The following is a 15551-nucleotide window of genomic DNA, read 5'->3' on the forward strand; positions in this document are numbered from 1 at the left end:
ACCAAACCTTTGATGAAAAGCATCCTGAATAGAGAAGATAATGACTTACATGACTTCCATTGTTAGCTTAGAGAATAATTAATTACAGTAGCAGGTCTTTTTCAGCTTCTCCGTGACTCACTCTGGAGAATTCTCGCTCAAGGCTCTGCATGCCTCAAAACTGAAGTCTGCGCTCCGCTAATGAGCAGTGACATGCAGCCCCAATGGCCTGTGGTGGGAGAGGAGCTCTCGCCTTTCAGGAAAACAATGGGGCAGATAGAAAACCTCCCTGGACTGGAGCTGGAGGTCCTACCACAGAGAAGCCAGATAATTATCATAACCTCTCCCACATTTGTGACAAGTAAAGGAAAGTAACAACATGTGCAATATAAAATGGATCAAAGTGAGCAGTGATTTATTGAAATACAGCTGCAACTGTACAAAAGCTTTCCCAAACTAGGAAACTGTTTTTACAAAGATTAGTTTACCCATCACAAAGAGTTTTACTCAACCAGTAAAAACAATATATAATGTCCTCTGTGGCTCTGGAGGGGCTAATCTAAGAAATTAAAGAAGTGAGAACATCCAGGTGTTTTGGTTTGAGCTTGCTGAAGCCAAATTTACAAATAAAAAAAAGTGTTATTACAAACTTGGACTGTTGATAACACATCTGGTCTAATAAAACAGTCTAACAGTGTCTAAGAAAAGACACTTGTACTGTAGAAGCTTGCAGGACCAATAAGGGTTAGGGTCTCTTTCAAGTCCCTATACGTTATGGAAGCGCTTTATGGAAGTACAAAATCACTGGAGTTCCCCAGGATTTAAAAAAGGGTTAGGGTTAGGATTAGGGTTAGGGTTAGCCTAACCCTTTTTTTAGCAGGATTTAATCATCTGCTCATTTTGTGATGAATGTAAATTTTGTTAAATTAGATTACTTGTTTGTACATAATCTGCCTTTACCAATCCCTTTAATGACCTCTATAATCATTTTATCCCCCTGTAAAATGTAACAAGTGCTGCTGTTTACAAAAGGGTGTGGAGTTTCCAACAGGCGAGGCAGAGCTTTTGCACGTAGGTCCACTGGACCATAGGCGTGGACACAATATCAACAACACATGGACAAGACAATCTAGTACAACAGCCTTGCAAAAACAATCCCACTAGTTTTGTGAAAGTTATAATATTAAAATGTTCTTGAGATTGTATGAAACAAGGTGTTAATTCATTTAAAGATTAAAGACAACAAACCCATTCATTCAAGACCTCAAACTTTCCAGAGCTGAGTGTATTTTTGACAGAGGCTCAGCAAAATATTTAACATTTATAAAGTCTGTATGCTTGTATTGGCTTGCAATAGATTGTACATGTGTTTGTGTTACTTTGTCCAGTTGGATTGATGCTCTAGACAAATCAAAAAGCATCTGGAGATTTTGGAAGTTAGTCTGAACATACGCAGTGGTGCTAAACTGGGTCACTTTGTGCCCGCAGCGTTAATAAAAGGAAATATGCTGCCATCTTGTGGCAATAAATACAAGCGCCTTAAAACTCTATCACATCACTTACTGCAGTCCTTTTAAGCTGCACTCAGTAGATTCATCACTGTAGGCTCAATGTAAAGTTTCACTGGTAAACTATGGCTCCGTGATTCTCCTAACATACAGCTGTGAGTGTCTCAGGAGGTTCACCAGTCTATATGATTGTGCTCCAAGTACAAACAAAAGGAAATGCGAAAATAAAAACACTGCGAAACAGATTTATAACACGAGGGGGCGCTGCAGATTTCGTCTTCCATCAATGAACACCACCTGCAGCATCATCCTCAGTGTTTTGCATTAACACCTAGATCCTATCTGGAATTGACCCCTCCTGTGAGTCTCTGTCTTTCTAACTCAGTTTAGCTACTTTAACTTAGTCTTCTGAGACGTTTAAATCCACATTTAGATTTCATTCAGGCCCCTGTTTCCAATAAAGCTACAATAATAAACTTTAAAACGCATGGAAATATGCTGTTGACAAGCGTAAAAATCTAAATTGGGGGATAACCGCAATGCCATTGAAAACAAATTTGTTGCAAGGATGTTAATGTGCCCTTTCTGATGTGTCACCTACATATTATCCATATGAAGTCACGTTTTCTCTATCTACACGGTTGATTGCGCAAAGAGATGATTACTCGCTCCTGGGTTGAGACCGAACCACACAGGTTGGTCACGGCACCTTTCTCTGATTCTTGATGCTTTGATGTGAAACTCTGCAGACAACCGGGACCGACAGACCTGAACACATAATGGAGGGTGGACGCGGTGGGGAGTAGTCAGTCGTGCAGCCCTTATTCATTGGTTGCCTCAGACACAGTAGCTCTCCCTCTCACTCTCTCATAAATGCGCTCCCACCACCGACCGAAGCAGATAATCACAGGCCACTGTGAGAGGGACACACCTTCCGCTGATTTCGACACAGTTTACACGGGGATGCGTTTTGATTCACGAAAAGGTGTCATCAGCCCAAGATCCGAAACGTGTTTTCAGCTCGCATTTTCGCAATTTTGCAAATTTTGCGCCTAGATCTCAAGACTACTCTGCTCCAACAACAAGATGACTGGGGTTTTTGAGAACTTAAATACTGATATGCATTCGAACCAGATTACCTCAAGCAATTACCACAGCTTGCACAAATCGCAGGAGTCCCCGACTCTGCCGGTGTCCACGGCCACGGACAGCAGCTATTACAACAGCCAGCAGCCTGGCCATTGCACTGGGTCTCCGTTTGGCCAACTCAGCTCTTACCAGTACCACGGAAACGCCACGAGCACCGTTCCATACAACGCAAAGTCATACGACCTTGGTTTCAACTCGTCTTACGGTGCATACAGCTCCTACGGCTCCAACCCCTCTCCTACTCCAGCCGAGACAGGTAAGAAGAGTCTTGACTTGTTTTTGAGCACATTTAAGCGAATTTAATGTTTTTTGTTTAAGGCCAGAACTTCAAAACATGCTCATTGCATAGATGTTTGAGTAGCAAGTTGATTCCTGCAGCACATACTTTAGAAGATCATTATTATCTGGTCAGAAATTATTACGCACGTCTTTCTTGCACAGAGGCGCATACGTGATTATTAATTTAATATCTTTTTAACTCATTTTAAGGTAATTTTGACAATTTTAGCATGATTTGTTCCTCTGCATTATATTATTGAAATCGAATTAAATACAATTAGGATAGCTGGACACAAACGGACGCCCATGCAAAATATGTACAAGTACTGAGCTACTGGAAAATTGCAATAATCATTCATGCATAACGCCAATTGCATTTGACTGTTTCTCCAGAGAAAGAAGAGAGCGAGCCAGAAATCCGGTTGGTTAATGGAAAACCAAAGAAGGTCAGGAAACCTCGAACCATTTATTCCAGCTTTCAACTGGCTGCACTTCAGCGGCGGTTTCAAAAGACGCAGTATTTGGCTCTACCAGAACGGGCCGAGTTGGCAGCTTCACTGGGCCTTACGCAAACACAGGTGGGTACATCTGTGACATACGACCCTATACGCTGTAAAATATCCACTTCATGTTAAAAAATGGAAATAAATTGAAACGGTTATGTATGGATTTGCGCCGGAACATGTTTGTTAATCAATGTTATGCTTGTACCTGTCACTGTCTCAGGTCAAAATCTGGTTCCAAAACCGCCGCTCCAAGTTCAAGAAGCTGTGGAAAAGTGGAGAAATCCCCCCGGATCAACATGTTGCGACCAGTGAATCACCCCCCTGCACCTCTCCACCAACTACTGCCTGGGACTTTCCACAGACTCAAAGAATGAACAATGTCAACTCCAGTTTACCTCAGAGTAGCAGCCCTCCCAACACGACTGCGCCTTCATCATTTTTGGCAAACTACTCCTGGTACTCAACCACGAACTCTACGACGCATCTGCAGCCTCCTCTGCTCCAGCACCACCACAACTCCGCCATAAGTGCTGGGAGGATATTCTGAAAAAAGCAAACAAACATCGGGTTAAAATCGGACAATACTGGTTAAAAAAAAGAAAGAAAAATGCCAATACCTTCATTTTACAGACCTCGTGTGTGCGCCATGTGAACTTTACACGCAAGCATCTAGAAGAAGTTAATGGAGCCAGACAGGTTCATGGACCTTGCCAGTTGTCGCGCTGGCAAAAAAATGTTAGACACAGATTTCTACAGTTATTTTTGTATTTATTTATTTAGATTATGTCGAGGGATGAATGAACCACTATTACCCAAAGCAATCACAGCCTGGGCGCAAAGCCTACTTTTACGCGGACGTCACTTTTTTTGCCATTCCTGCAAAAGAGACAAAAACCTTCACAGCAGGACAACCTGTCACAGATGTAGCACAAGTTAACTGTATCGTGCCTTTTTTCAATATGACCTCATTTTGTTGTGCGATTTAAAAAAACTAAACAAAAACAGCTTACCTTTTATCCATGCCTCGTGTCATTAGCTGTTTTGAATATATTGAGAGGCAAGTGTCTGAATCCACGTTTGTAAATATTTTACCACAGCTTTTTAATATAGCTCATGTTGTTTTTGACTTTTTTTTAGGCTATTGGTGCAAATCCATTAACCACCGTAAGCTACTGATTGTCCTACCCTCTGATTTACTTGTATCACAATTTATTGTATTTTTGTCTTATTTATTTTAGCAGTGTTTCATATATGGCCAGCCGTTATTTAAATAAAAATGTTTTCTGTGCAAATGTATCCCTCTTCTTTTTCTTTCCTAACAGACATTTATGGATGACTGGAATAATTTGTATATTGTGCTGCTATTAATTTAGTAGCCTATAGCTATATCTGTATGCTATGTTTAGTCTGTTATCATATTTCAATTTAGAGCCATTTAAATTCTTGTAAAGCATAACATTTGTGCTTGGTGATGTTCCCACATCAAATGGTTTCCCATGGGAAACTGTCATGGAAAAAAACCCAAACAAAAACAACAACAAAAAAGCAATACAACCTCTTCCTTAATCACTTTATGGCTCTAGGCTGCCACAAATATGTAACGCTGATGCAATAAAATTACTTTATCAGCTTTTCAGTTGTGAAAGGCAGAAATTTGTTGTAAAATAGCAGACAATAATTATTTGTGGCTTATTGCAAAAACATGTAGGTGGATAAGCTTACGATAATTACCAGACTATCTCGGGTTATAACTTATTATAGTCTATTTATTCTTGCCCGGGTGTGTCAGCAGATGATCAGCCGAGCCGGAGCTCAGGCAGGCAGGCAGGCAGAGGCAGAGAGAGGCCCGGGGCGCAGGCGGAGCTGAGGGGGGAGGCAGCACAACAACACGCCTTGGCATGCGAGCAGAGGAAGATGAGGGCGGGTATGAATGAGCACAGGCTCCTCAGACTGTGTGGAGTCACAGAGTCGCTTTCCAGACGTTTTATGAACTCAAGCTGAGAAGAACAGAAACGTAGGAGAGGAACTAGGACCAAGACAGCCCGGAGCTACAACATCATGGAAACATTTCTCACGTCTCATAAGTAAAGTCTCTGATCTCTGAAGACAAGCAGATTGACCTACATATTTACAGTGTGTGTCTCATGTTAACAGGGGCGGACTTTATCATTAGGCAAGGTAGGCGTCTGCCTGGGGCCCCCAACTAAAAGGGCCACAAACAGTTATAGATTTACTAAGATGCAGATATTTAAAAAAAAAAAAAAAAAAAAAAAGTTGAGTTATGTTCCTATTCTAACTCATTGTACCATGAAACAACTTACACAAGACCCCAAAGCACAAACATGCAGCTGTAGATCATTTACTTACTGTGTACTTCTGCTTCAGAGGATAAAATTGTACATTTTCCAGACAGACAAATGTTATTGGTTAAGTTGCAGATTCAGACTTTACTCACAAAATATAATAATTAAGATATGATGCATTATTATTCATTAAAATATCCAACATTGTATAAAATAGTTAGAATTAAAGCTCCACTTGGAACAGAAATTTAACTACACTGTGCTGCTAATCACTCTTCACTTAAATTAAAAATTAGAATACAATACATTTACTACTGTGCAGTACTAATAGTTTTACTATTAATCTAGTAGGTAATAGCTTTAAGACAAAACAAGTTTTGGGTGCTTCTACCACTGCCAATGCCAACACTCCCAGTTAGAGACAGGATGTGCATGTGTCCCCCAAATCACTAAATCCGCCCCTGTTCATGAGGGCCTATAGGCTAGATGGAAAACACAGGCACACGTCCAAAAACACAATTTATCCCTGCCAAGTAAAGAAAAAAAATGTATTTTTTATTATAGCTATTTTATTAGAGCCTGTTGTAGAGTGAAGAGCTTATTATTAATAATACATGGAGCCATCACTGTCTATCCCACACGCTTCCCTTTAAACGACTACGGGCCATAAAGTGGGATCGGGTTTTTTTGGTACATAATTAGGACTGTAGCTTGTCATCAGCGGTTATACAGTATATCTACATGATACACACACACCACCATCACCCCCCCCCCCCCCCCCCTTCCTCAAGCTGTCTGGATCAAATACCAAGCATGCAGCCGGTTTGTGCTATGAGCCAACACAACATTGCATATATCTATATATATGTCTATAGAGGCCTGAGTGGACCTTTTGTACAATTAATTACTCTTCTGTTATTAAGTGTAACATGCATCATGACATGCAGCATGATCACTGCAGGCACTGAAATAGAGAAATATTCTCAGGTTTTCTCCACTTCTCAATTACTTCAAGATTCCAATAAATTTTATTATGTTATAATATTTATTGATTTCCACCTAGAAAAAAATAAATACATTTTAAAAAGAGTTTCTGGACGTTTTGTTTTGTTGTGGTTGTAATTTCATTCATGGATTTGAGCTGCCGTTTGGTACTTTTGCATTTGTCGAAGCAAGTTGTAAATGCCATACCCCCATATCCTAATTTATACCCTGATCTGTAATTTTATCCACATTTGCTCTGGTTTGAGCATTCTGGCTTTCAAATGTGAAAGCCTGCAATTACTATATAATTCTTCGCAATTTTAGATGTCCTAATATGGGGTGTAATTTTTACACAAGACAATTTCCCGTTATTTCAAGCATCAACATTGTCAAAGTTGTATGTACATAATAAATGGGAATATCAATGCATAGTTTTTAGCCTAACATCTTGACTCGACGATAATTATATCCGTGTGGAGCCTACGCAGAATTAGCCTGAATTGCATGGTGACTGCTGCTTTAAATTTTAAAAAATTACTCATAATTTCCCCCCAAAGATTACCAAGATCTCGAGTGCACAATGTCATCAGCGTAATGAGGAGTAAACATTTATGCTAATAATCTACATTTTTTTCCCCATCAGCTATAAAGAGGGGAAATAAAGCAGACATTTTCAGTCATATTCTGAACTCTGCTGCTATATGGCGGACAACACCGACACATGGGACACATTTAGTGGGATTTAAGCGCTCATCTTTGTGCTGCAGGATGCTGCTGCTGCTCTTCTGGCTCCATGCTGATTTCTGAAAGCCCTAAGACACAGTTTTCCACTTCAACTTCAAGCTGGAAGGTGTGTATTATCCGTTTATTTCTTCGATTTTTCAATGAAAGTATAGTGTGGTGACTGAATGCATTGGAAACGATTAAAAGCAGACTTGACTCTCATTATATGCGTAATTTCTCTGCCTCTCCTCGCACATATTATTTAGTTTTGTCTCCATAAAACCTTGCGACTTGTTAAAGATTATTTGATGATTTAAACTAATCTAAAGCCTGGTTTCTTAAAAGTGAAATATACCCTATTTCCAACCCTTAAATTCGGTTATACTAGCGTTGTAACCAAGCAGCTTCTTTTTGTGTGGAAGTCCTGTAGCTGTGGAGGAAATGTGAGGAAGGGGAGACGCAGAAGTTGTCCTTTAATTCAGTCGCTGCCGCTCTCATTACTCTTACATTGTGCTTTGCTAATTTTGAAGCCTCTTCATTGCATTGACAACTCCGTGATGTCGCCTACACCTGCAAGCAATTTGCCAGCCTTATACATAGGCTAAGTCTGCAAAGGGAACACTGACAAAATGGCAGCTCACCTATTTCACTATTCTCTCTCTCTCTCTCTCTCTCTCTCTCTCTCTCTCTCTCTCTCTCTCTCTCTCTCTCTCTCTCTCTCTCTCCCTATTGAAGAAGCAAATTTCTTTCAGAGCACATATCTCTTTTGTCAACGTCGAAAGATCCTCCGTGCGAAAAAAAATTGCTCATAATTACCTCAGAGATAAGAAACTGCATTAGAATAAATAAGGGGCGAAATTACTGTAATTATGCTGGGTTTGATGGGCTCAGCTCGTATAATCAAGGGGAGAATACAACGAAATAACACTGACCCTCTTGGATGTGCAGCTGCGCCTTTCTGGGGCTGGGGGGACAGATTTATGTTCACTGCAGCAGCAACAGTACAATTCACACTCTTTGCTATTCTCAGTGAAGGCTTGTTCAGAAAAGACCGTATATATGTTTTTTGAGTTTTGCATTATAATAATAATGGGAGAAAAAAGGGTGAAGCAGAACAGACAATATAGCTACATGAAGTATAGGCCAGAGCTTTCTTTTTGTCTAGTTGATGGTGAGCTCATGCAGCATCTGCCTTCAGTACTATAACAATAACAACAACAACAACAACAACAACAACAACAATAATAATAAAAAATGCAGATATGACACATGTATTCATTAGTGTGTATATTATGATGGTCTGATTTGGCCTTTTAAACATGAAACTAATGAGAAATGAATGAAGTGCTCGGCTGTGATGTGACGGTCATTTCTCTGGACTCCTGTTGACTCAGTCAGGTTTAAAGGGATGCTGTGCAGACCGCACACATTGCATCAAATTTGTCTCTATAATTGCAAAATATAACATCTGGATATTCATGTGGCATCTGGAGGAGAGCGAGAGAGCAAGTCGCGCATTTACAATTTCTTTTTTCCCCCATATAAACATAAACATATTATTTCAGAAAATAAATATTGATTGTATAGTTTTCGTGATTTTTTTTTCTTCCTAATTTAATTTTAATTTAATTTCACCGTGTATAACCAGTTCAGGGTTAATGGTATTTGAATGGATAAGTTAGTTTCTGTTTGGTAATTCCTGAAATGGTTTCTGTATCTTAAAACAGATATTGCAAGCTCCAAACACATTTTCAAAATACATGAACTGGTAAAATGATGAACTATTTTCCATCAAAATAAGAAGAAGGCTTGCTACAAGATTTCCTAACAGGGGAACTGAATGAAGTGTGAACCCCAAACAAGGCCTTTCAACCTTTCACTTTCGCTGATCTCCTCTGTGTCCCGCTTGCTCATCCAGTCTTTTTGCAGCACCTGCCTCAATTATTCACTTAACGCACAAAGTTGATCTTTCCCATTCATGGCAGAAAAACGGGGATTGACGAACAGAAAGAAGATTATATATAAGAAAAGCTCAAAGGAAATAAGCGGCGTTGTTGAATGAATCCAGATCCCCTGCAGCGAGGCGGTTAAATCACAAATATAGAAATGTTGCAGCTTGTATCGGGAAAAAGATTCATGTTGTTTCTGTCATTTTAAGCGTAGTGGGCCTCTGATCTTTTTTTAATCCATTTTAATCCAAACTAAAATGCAGTTGAACTATGTGTAAAGATATGTTGGTGTAGATGCATGCGTGAGTCAGATTTCTAATCCTAAAGTCGATGCAGACAACATCTGCAACCAGTGAGCAGCAGCACAGAACCATGTGGGCTAAATGTTAAACATGACCATACATCTAAACGGCGAGCCTTTTGCAGCGCACACAAATGCACTCACAGGGTGTCTGCTATAATAACCAACATGATACTGCTTTGTGTCAGCCCGCATTAAACCTGCACCATGCTGAAGCCGAGCGGACGGTGGAAAGGGGGAGTTTGAATCAGACACTTTTCTTGACATAATTTAAATCATTATTTTACTGCTTTTGAAAATTTGCACAATATGTACATAAACTCCAGAAACTGATAAATAAATTAAAGTGATCAATACAAAACTAAATATTTTCTATGTTGACTAAACACATCTCGACGAATACAGAAAGCCTAAAACCCTGTTTCACAGCGTATCCAGTACAGCACAAAACAAATCAGAAAATTATGTACAAAATACAGTGACAAATGAGCTGCTCGCCCTCTGGATCATCATTTTTTTCTAAAGCAGCAAATCGTCAGGCCTTTTACATTGTTCACATAACACCGGGGCACGGCATAGAAAAGCTTTGCTTGCGTTAGTGCAGCATTAACAACACAGGGTTGTTATTTCAAACACACTTACAAAATGAACACAGACTGACCTCAACAGAAAAACTAGTCTGAATAATTTAACTTAAATAACAAACATATAAACAACATAGTAGCGATTTGAGACTTTGCACAATATGCTCTGGATGTGGCCTGGTGGTAACTGATGGAATTTATTACTCAATCGTTTTGTTATTATTATTATTGTTATTGTTATTGTTGTTATTATTATTATTATTAATATTATATTATTATTATTGTTATTATTATTATTATTATTACCTGGTTAAAGAAACACTCTCATGGCCTAATTGACCTTTAACTGTTGATGAATGCAAATTTATTTTAGGTCATCATCACCTTGGGCCCGAAATCTGTTGTAAACAAACACGTGTTTTCTCATAAACATATAGCCTACAGCTCAACAACAGAATTGCTCTCACAAATATGATTAGAAAAAAGAAATAGAAACTGACAGAAATGTGATAAACAGCAGCCAAAAAAAGGATCCATTTGTCTTCGATTTCCGCTGACTGTCACGGACTTCTTGCCCTTGGGCGCATTGTGTGCCATTTCTGTCTCTCAGCTCCCCTTCTTCTTCTTCTGCTTCTTCTTCTTCTTCTTCCTCGTCTTCTTCTTTACTGCTTGCCGCCATCCGGTATGAGGAGGCCACTGTGTCAGCTGACGGCATGCGGGAGCAAACTCAGGGGTTGGTGTTGTGCATGTTCAGTGCTGGGCTGCGCTGAGCGGCTGCAGGGCCTTTCACCATCCTGATACACGAGCCATGGCAGAGTCGATGGCTGAGGTCTCTGTTCACATGAGCTGCGACTGTTGCATAGACTCTTGGTGTGTGGTTGGATACCATGAGGTGTAGCTGGGAATGTAAGATCCGGTCGTCCCCACTGAAGTCTTCACGGTGGTCGGTGTGCTCCAAACAGGTGCCACCGAGGGAGAACCGCTAGAAAGTCCACGGCCAGTGTCTAAGGCGCTGGCGTCGATTGTGCCACCGCCTTGCTTCATCAGTTTCTTGAATTTGGATCGCTTATTTTGAAACCAAATCTTCACCTTTTGGGACGACAAAGAATAAAATCTGGATTAGAAAATAAAATTAAAACAGTAGACTAAATGGCTAGTTTAAAAAATAATTACGCACGGTTTACGCACGCGTTAAATTTCATCACAGATATCAAGAGCGAGGAAAATATCATATGTTGCCATTGATTGTGATATTACTATTTTAGCACGTCATTGATAGTAAAACATCAATGACATGATCATAATCCGAGTTTAACAGAATTCATCCATGGTTTCATTTAAAAAAACAAACAACAACAACAAACTGAAAATTGAGCATCATAATATTGATTAGAGATTTGTATTAGAAATAATCTGTAAATAATAATTATAATAATAAGGGAGGCTTTAGAAGAAGAATTGACATTAAAAGAGGTAAAAAATGCTGCTGTAGAGTGAAGCTATTTGTGCGTCATTTGGATGGACTTGCCTGTGTCTGAGTGAGACCCAGGGATGCTGCCAGTTCAGCTCTCTCTGGTAACGCCAAATATTGAGTTTGCTGAAATCTCCTGTTCAGAGCTTGAAGTTGTAAACTCGAATAGATAGTCCTTGGTTTTCTAATCTTTTTCCCTTTCCCGTTGAACCGAACTTCTCCGCCTTCGACCACTGTGTTTTTCTCTGCTTCTGGTGCTGCGAGACAGAAAAGAGCAAAAGGAGAAGATGAAGTAGTAAAGAAAAAAAAGAAGAGGAGGCAGTTGTAGCCAACAGTGCGGCGCAGCAATGAATACTCCAGCGCAAGTTTTACAGGCTGTACTTTAGGTATAATTACCCTTAATTGCATACATTGTTTATAGCGTTACGCAATAAATAATTACCAAGCCTAATTCCAACATCTGGCTCCTCGTTTCGATGCAGCGAGGACTGTATACATTAGAAAACCGTGCCATCAAAGAAAGTTAATATTTCAGATCCAAAGGCGCTGTTGGACACTTACCTGCTTCCTCTAACCGAGTCTGTGTGAGTGCCGAGCTGTTTTGGTAGGTCTGTACTGTACTGAGATATGGACTGGTGGAATGACTGCCGACGGAGTTTACGTATGGATAACCCAAAGATCTGGGAAACGATGAGGCTGGACTGTAGCTGTCGTGCTGGGTATGACCTGCAGAATGTAAACAGTGCATGGGATAATGTCCGTGAGACATGGAGGAAGGCGACATTTGTTGACTCGGGGGTCCAAACTCCATGAAAACGGTTTTTCCTGAGGCAGGGCTATTAAGACTTTCTGGAATTGTAGTCATTGTCATCTCTTCTGGCGGTCCCCCTTGTCTCGCTTTTGTTGTTTTCCTTCTATGATCTCAGTGAAGGATGGGTCCCAATTTAAGCCGAACTGACTTTTTCTCCTTCCATTCATAAGAAAATGTAGTTTGTGCCTGTGAAAAGTCCTAGGTATGATGCTGTGGACCAAGAGAAACTCGCTCAAAGGTTTGAATCTCGGACTCATGAATATTCATCAAAGACTGTCGCTGATTGGTCCACTCTCTCCAAGAGGGAAGCCGATTGGCGACGCTGGGGCTGGGTCCGAAGAACCTGATAATGTCAAGGAAAACTACAAAACCTCAGATTTACTCGTGACATGTCAAGATTCACTATTATTATAATAATATATATTATTATTATTATTAGTATTATTTATAATTGATCACATAACAACATAAATAACACCCACATATCCAATATTCAAAATACGGGATATCATCCTGTGATATGATCTTTTTCTGATCCACTTTTGTCTCAACAATACAGCAACATTTGTGATGTTTCATCAGATATTGCCATTCATATTTTTTAAAGCGCCCAGCAATACAGCAAAACCAGGTCTGTCATATTCATATATGAATTAATATCCGTCTAAACGACATTTAATAACGTTAAATAATATTCCCAGCCTCGTTAAAGCTGCTCTGTCTGACCGGTTCAAATAAAAAGCTTCTTTGATTAAAGCTCCTAAATGTTCTGTCTGTCTGGAGGAAGGTTTATTAGCATAACACTGGCGTTCAATTTTCATAAGTAGGGCTGTAATTAGTCATGTGTTTAACACTTACAGTGGCTGGAGGGCTCAGTTACACCTGGCAGCAGCAGCAGCAGCGCGGGACGGTAAAACAGTTGTGCTCTAATGTGTGAAGTTAGCAGGTTCATTGGTTCAGGTAGGCCTAAGGATGAAGATAGAAAAGCATATAAAGTGCAGGAAATGTCGTAAAACAAGGATTTTTCATTAGCTTCGCGTCCAGTTTAGACTCACCAATGTGTAATTAAATCAAAGTCTTTCAAAGCATCTGGTAAATTAGTGTTAATTTAGTGTTTATTTTCTTGCCCGGGTGTATTTCCCCAACCCCCCTTCTTTTTCATTTTTTTCAATACAGCAATTCATGCAAGTCTTATTTCTTTTATCACATTTTAAATACTTTGCAAATGACTTTACGCGCCTTCTATCGCAATCAATTAATGGTCACAGTTGTGTTAAACACTGGCACCTTTGATTATGAATATAAGTGAGGATGGGGGCGCGGCCAGCCTCCCACTGCCTAACAGGAATAATTATCCCTGGACATTTGATTTAATTGAATTGACGACCGGCTAAACTGGAGACATTTGTCTTGAGCTGCGGGTTTAAACCTCCACAAAAACACTCTCTCGCACACACACACACACACACACACAGACACACACACACACACACAGACACACACACACACACACAAAGCTCACGCAGGATTACTGCTGCATCTGTAGGTAGACTTTAACCAGGATCCTGAAAAAAAGGATCCTAATTGCAATCAGCAGCTAAAAGCAATGGACTTACTCAAGAGGTCATGTGATGGAAAAGAAGCAAATAAATCCGCGCCATCCGGGGTCAGAGAGCCACCGCGGGATGCACTTGGTGTAAGAAGAAGAAGAAGAAGAAGTAGTAATAGTCGAAGAAGAAGAAAGTATCCAGCTCTTCATTTTATTAGGATTCATTTGCAGGCTGCAGCTCTTGTTCTGGTGTCTGTGCAGAGCTGAAACACAGCCTGGCTGCTCCATCATCCGCAGTCCCTCCATCTCCACCTGAATAACAAATTAAAGCCAGTTAAATTCCGTCACTGTGATTAGCAGTGTAATTACATAATTGAAGTCAAAACAGAACTAGCAAGTTGCAAAAAAAAAAAAAAAAAAAAATGTTATAAAAAAATTGCAGTGGCTGACATCACGGCGCGTGTGCCACAGTGTGCCAGGAGGCTGCGGACACCTGAATTTAAAGATTTCTGTCAAATATTAGGCTATAACGAAAGCTGCTGCCTTGTCCCCCTGAAAAATGGGCCAATTTGAAGTGATTTCTCCGGAATTACTTTCGAAAAATGCTTCAAGATTTGCTCTATCAACAACGACAATGATAATGGTAGTACAACCAATAATTATCATCTTCCAGAACAGAGGACAGATTTTTATGGGTACTTGGTGGGTGCGACTGATAACTGTCATTATTTTCCCACGATTATAGTATCTGCAAACTGAAACGCGGCGGTGAGCAAAACCATTAACAGAGCAGAGGCAGAATCTGCAGAAAAATGTAAAATAACACCACGAGCACTGCTGCTAATAATATCAATAATGATAATAATATAATAATAACAATCTAAATAGTGTTGTTGTTTTATTTTTTGTGAAGTAAAATGTAAATTAGGGCTGAAGTGGCTTTATACCTCTGACATGGGAAAACTATAGCCTATTCATTCAAATTACGCCTTTTGCAGAATCAATCATTTTCAAAGTTGATCAACCTCAAGGATTAAATATTTATTTGAGTGATTTTCCTCCAGCCACCCTCGGTGTCATTAAGATGAGTCAGGCGTGTGATAATATTACCACTTTAATTTATAATTTGACTCCTGCACATGCTGGCAGGAGGGCATGCACAGGCCACAGTGGTCCTTCCTGCAGCCCGGCAGCAGGGCTCTAACTAACTAGCCGCACTAAAAATAAAGTCCTCCATGCATGGCTGGAGCGCGGAGGCAGGACTCATTAGGAGTGAGTAGCTCTGTGGCTGAGGGTGTTTTAACACCTGCTGCTCTTCACCTGAGGGTTATAGCGCATGGGTGGAGAGACTGGAAGAGAGGGGTTGGTGGGGTGGGGTGGGGTTAGAGGGGAGGTGGCGGAGGGGTGCTGAAGATGTCACAGACTTCATTTCAGGCCGGTGATGGAAAGCCCTCC

General features: G+C 40.2%; 2 protein-coding genes across 3 annotated transcripts; one reads left to right on the top strand and one right to left on the bottom strand.

Moving 5' to 3' along the window:
- The first annotated feature begins 2573 nt into the window (after positions 1-2573).
- dlx2a (distal-less homeobox 2a) lies at positions 2574-3968 on the top strand. The gene is made up of 3 exons (XM_053328734.1): positions 2574-2892; positions 3309-3493; positions 3642-3968. Exons 1-3 carry the CDS (start codon positions 2574-2576, stop codon positions 3966-3968), a joined length of 831 nt encoding a protein of 276 aa, XP_053184709.1.
- A 7134-nt stretch (positions 3969-11102) lies between these two features.
- dlx1a (distal-less homeobox 1a) lies at positions 11103-12607 on the bottom strand. 2 transcript variants are annotated; one of them, XM_053328764.1, is made up of 3 exons: positions 12298-12607; positions 11794-11993; positions 11103-11354 (listed from the first exon to the last, which is right to left on the bottom strand). In XM_053328764.1, the coding sequence occupies exons 1-3, from the start codon at positions 12605-12607 to the stop codon at positions 11103-11105; spliced, it is 762 nt and encodes a 253-aa protein (XP_053184739.1). The 2 variants fall into 2 exon arrangements, with proteins under 2 accessions (XP_053184739.1, XP_053184740.1); XM_053328765.1 differs by lacking the exon at positions 11794-11993 and having other exon boundaries at positions 11332-11354.
- Between the last annotated feature and the right edge of the window lie 2944 nt (positions 12608-15551).

Source organism: Scomber japonicus, chromosome 11 (assembly GCF_027409825.1).
Source record: "Scomber japonicus isolate fScoJap1 chromosome 11, fScoJap1.pri, whole genome shotgun sequence".
Classification (NCBI taxonomy): domain Eukaryota; kingdom Metazoa; phylum Chordata; class Actinopteri; order Scombriformes; family Scombridae; genus Scomber; species Scomber japonicus.

Excerpts from the sequence above, each read along its gene's own strand:
- dlx2a (XM_053328734.1), top strand. The coding sequence starts at position 2,574 with ATGACTGGGGTTTTTGAGAACTTAAATACTGATATGCATTCGAACCAG. Across the intron at positions 2,893-3,308 it reads TCCTACTCCAGCCGAGACAG|AGAAAGAAGAGAGCGAGCCA; the intron begins GTAAGAAGAGTC and ends CTGTTTCTCCAG. Across the intron at positions 3,494-3,641 it reads TGGGCCTTACGCAAACACAG|GTCAAAATCTGGTTCCAAAA; the intron begins GTGGGTACATCT and ends TCACTGTCTCAG.
- dlx1a (XM_053328764.1), bottom strand. The coding sequence starts at position 12,607 with ATGACAATGACTACAATTCCAGAAAGTCTTAATAGCCCTGCCTCAGGA. Across the intron at positions 11,994-12,297 it reads GACTCGGTTAGAGGAAGCAG|CACCAGAAGCAGAGAAAAAC; the intron begins GTAAGTGTCCAA and ends TCTGTCTCGCAG. Across the intron at positions 11,355-11,793 it reads TGGGTCTCACTCAGACACAG|GTGAAGATTTGGTTTCAAAA; the intron begins GCAAGTCCATCC and ends TCGTCCCAAAAG.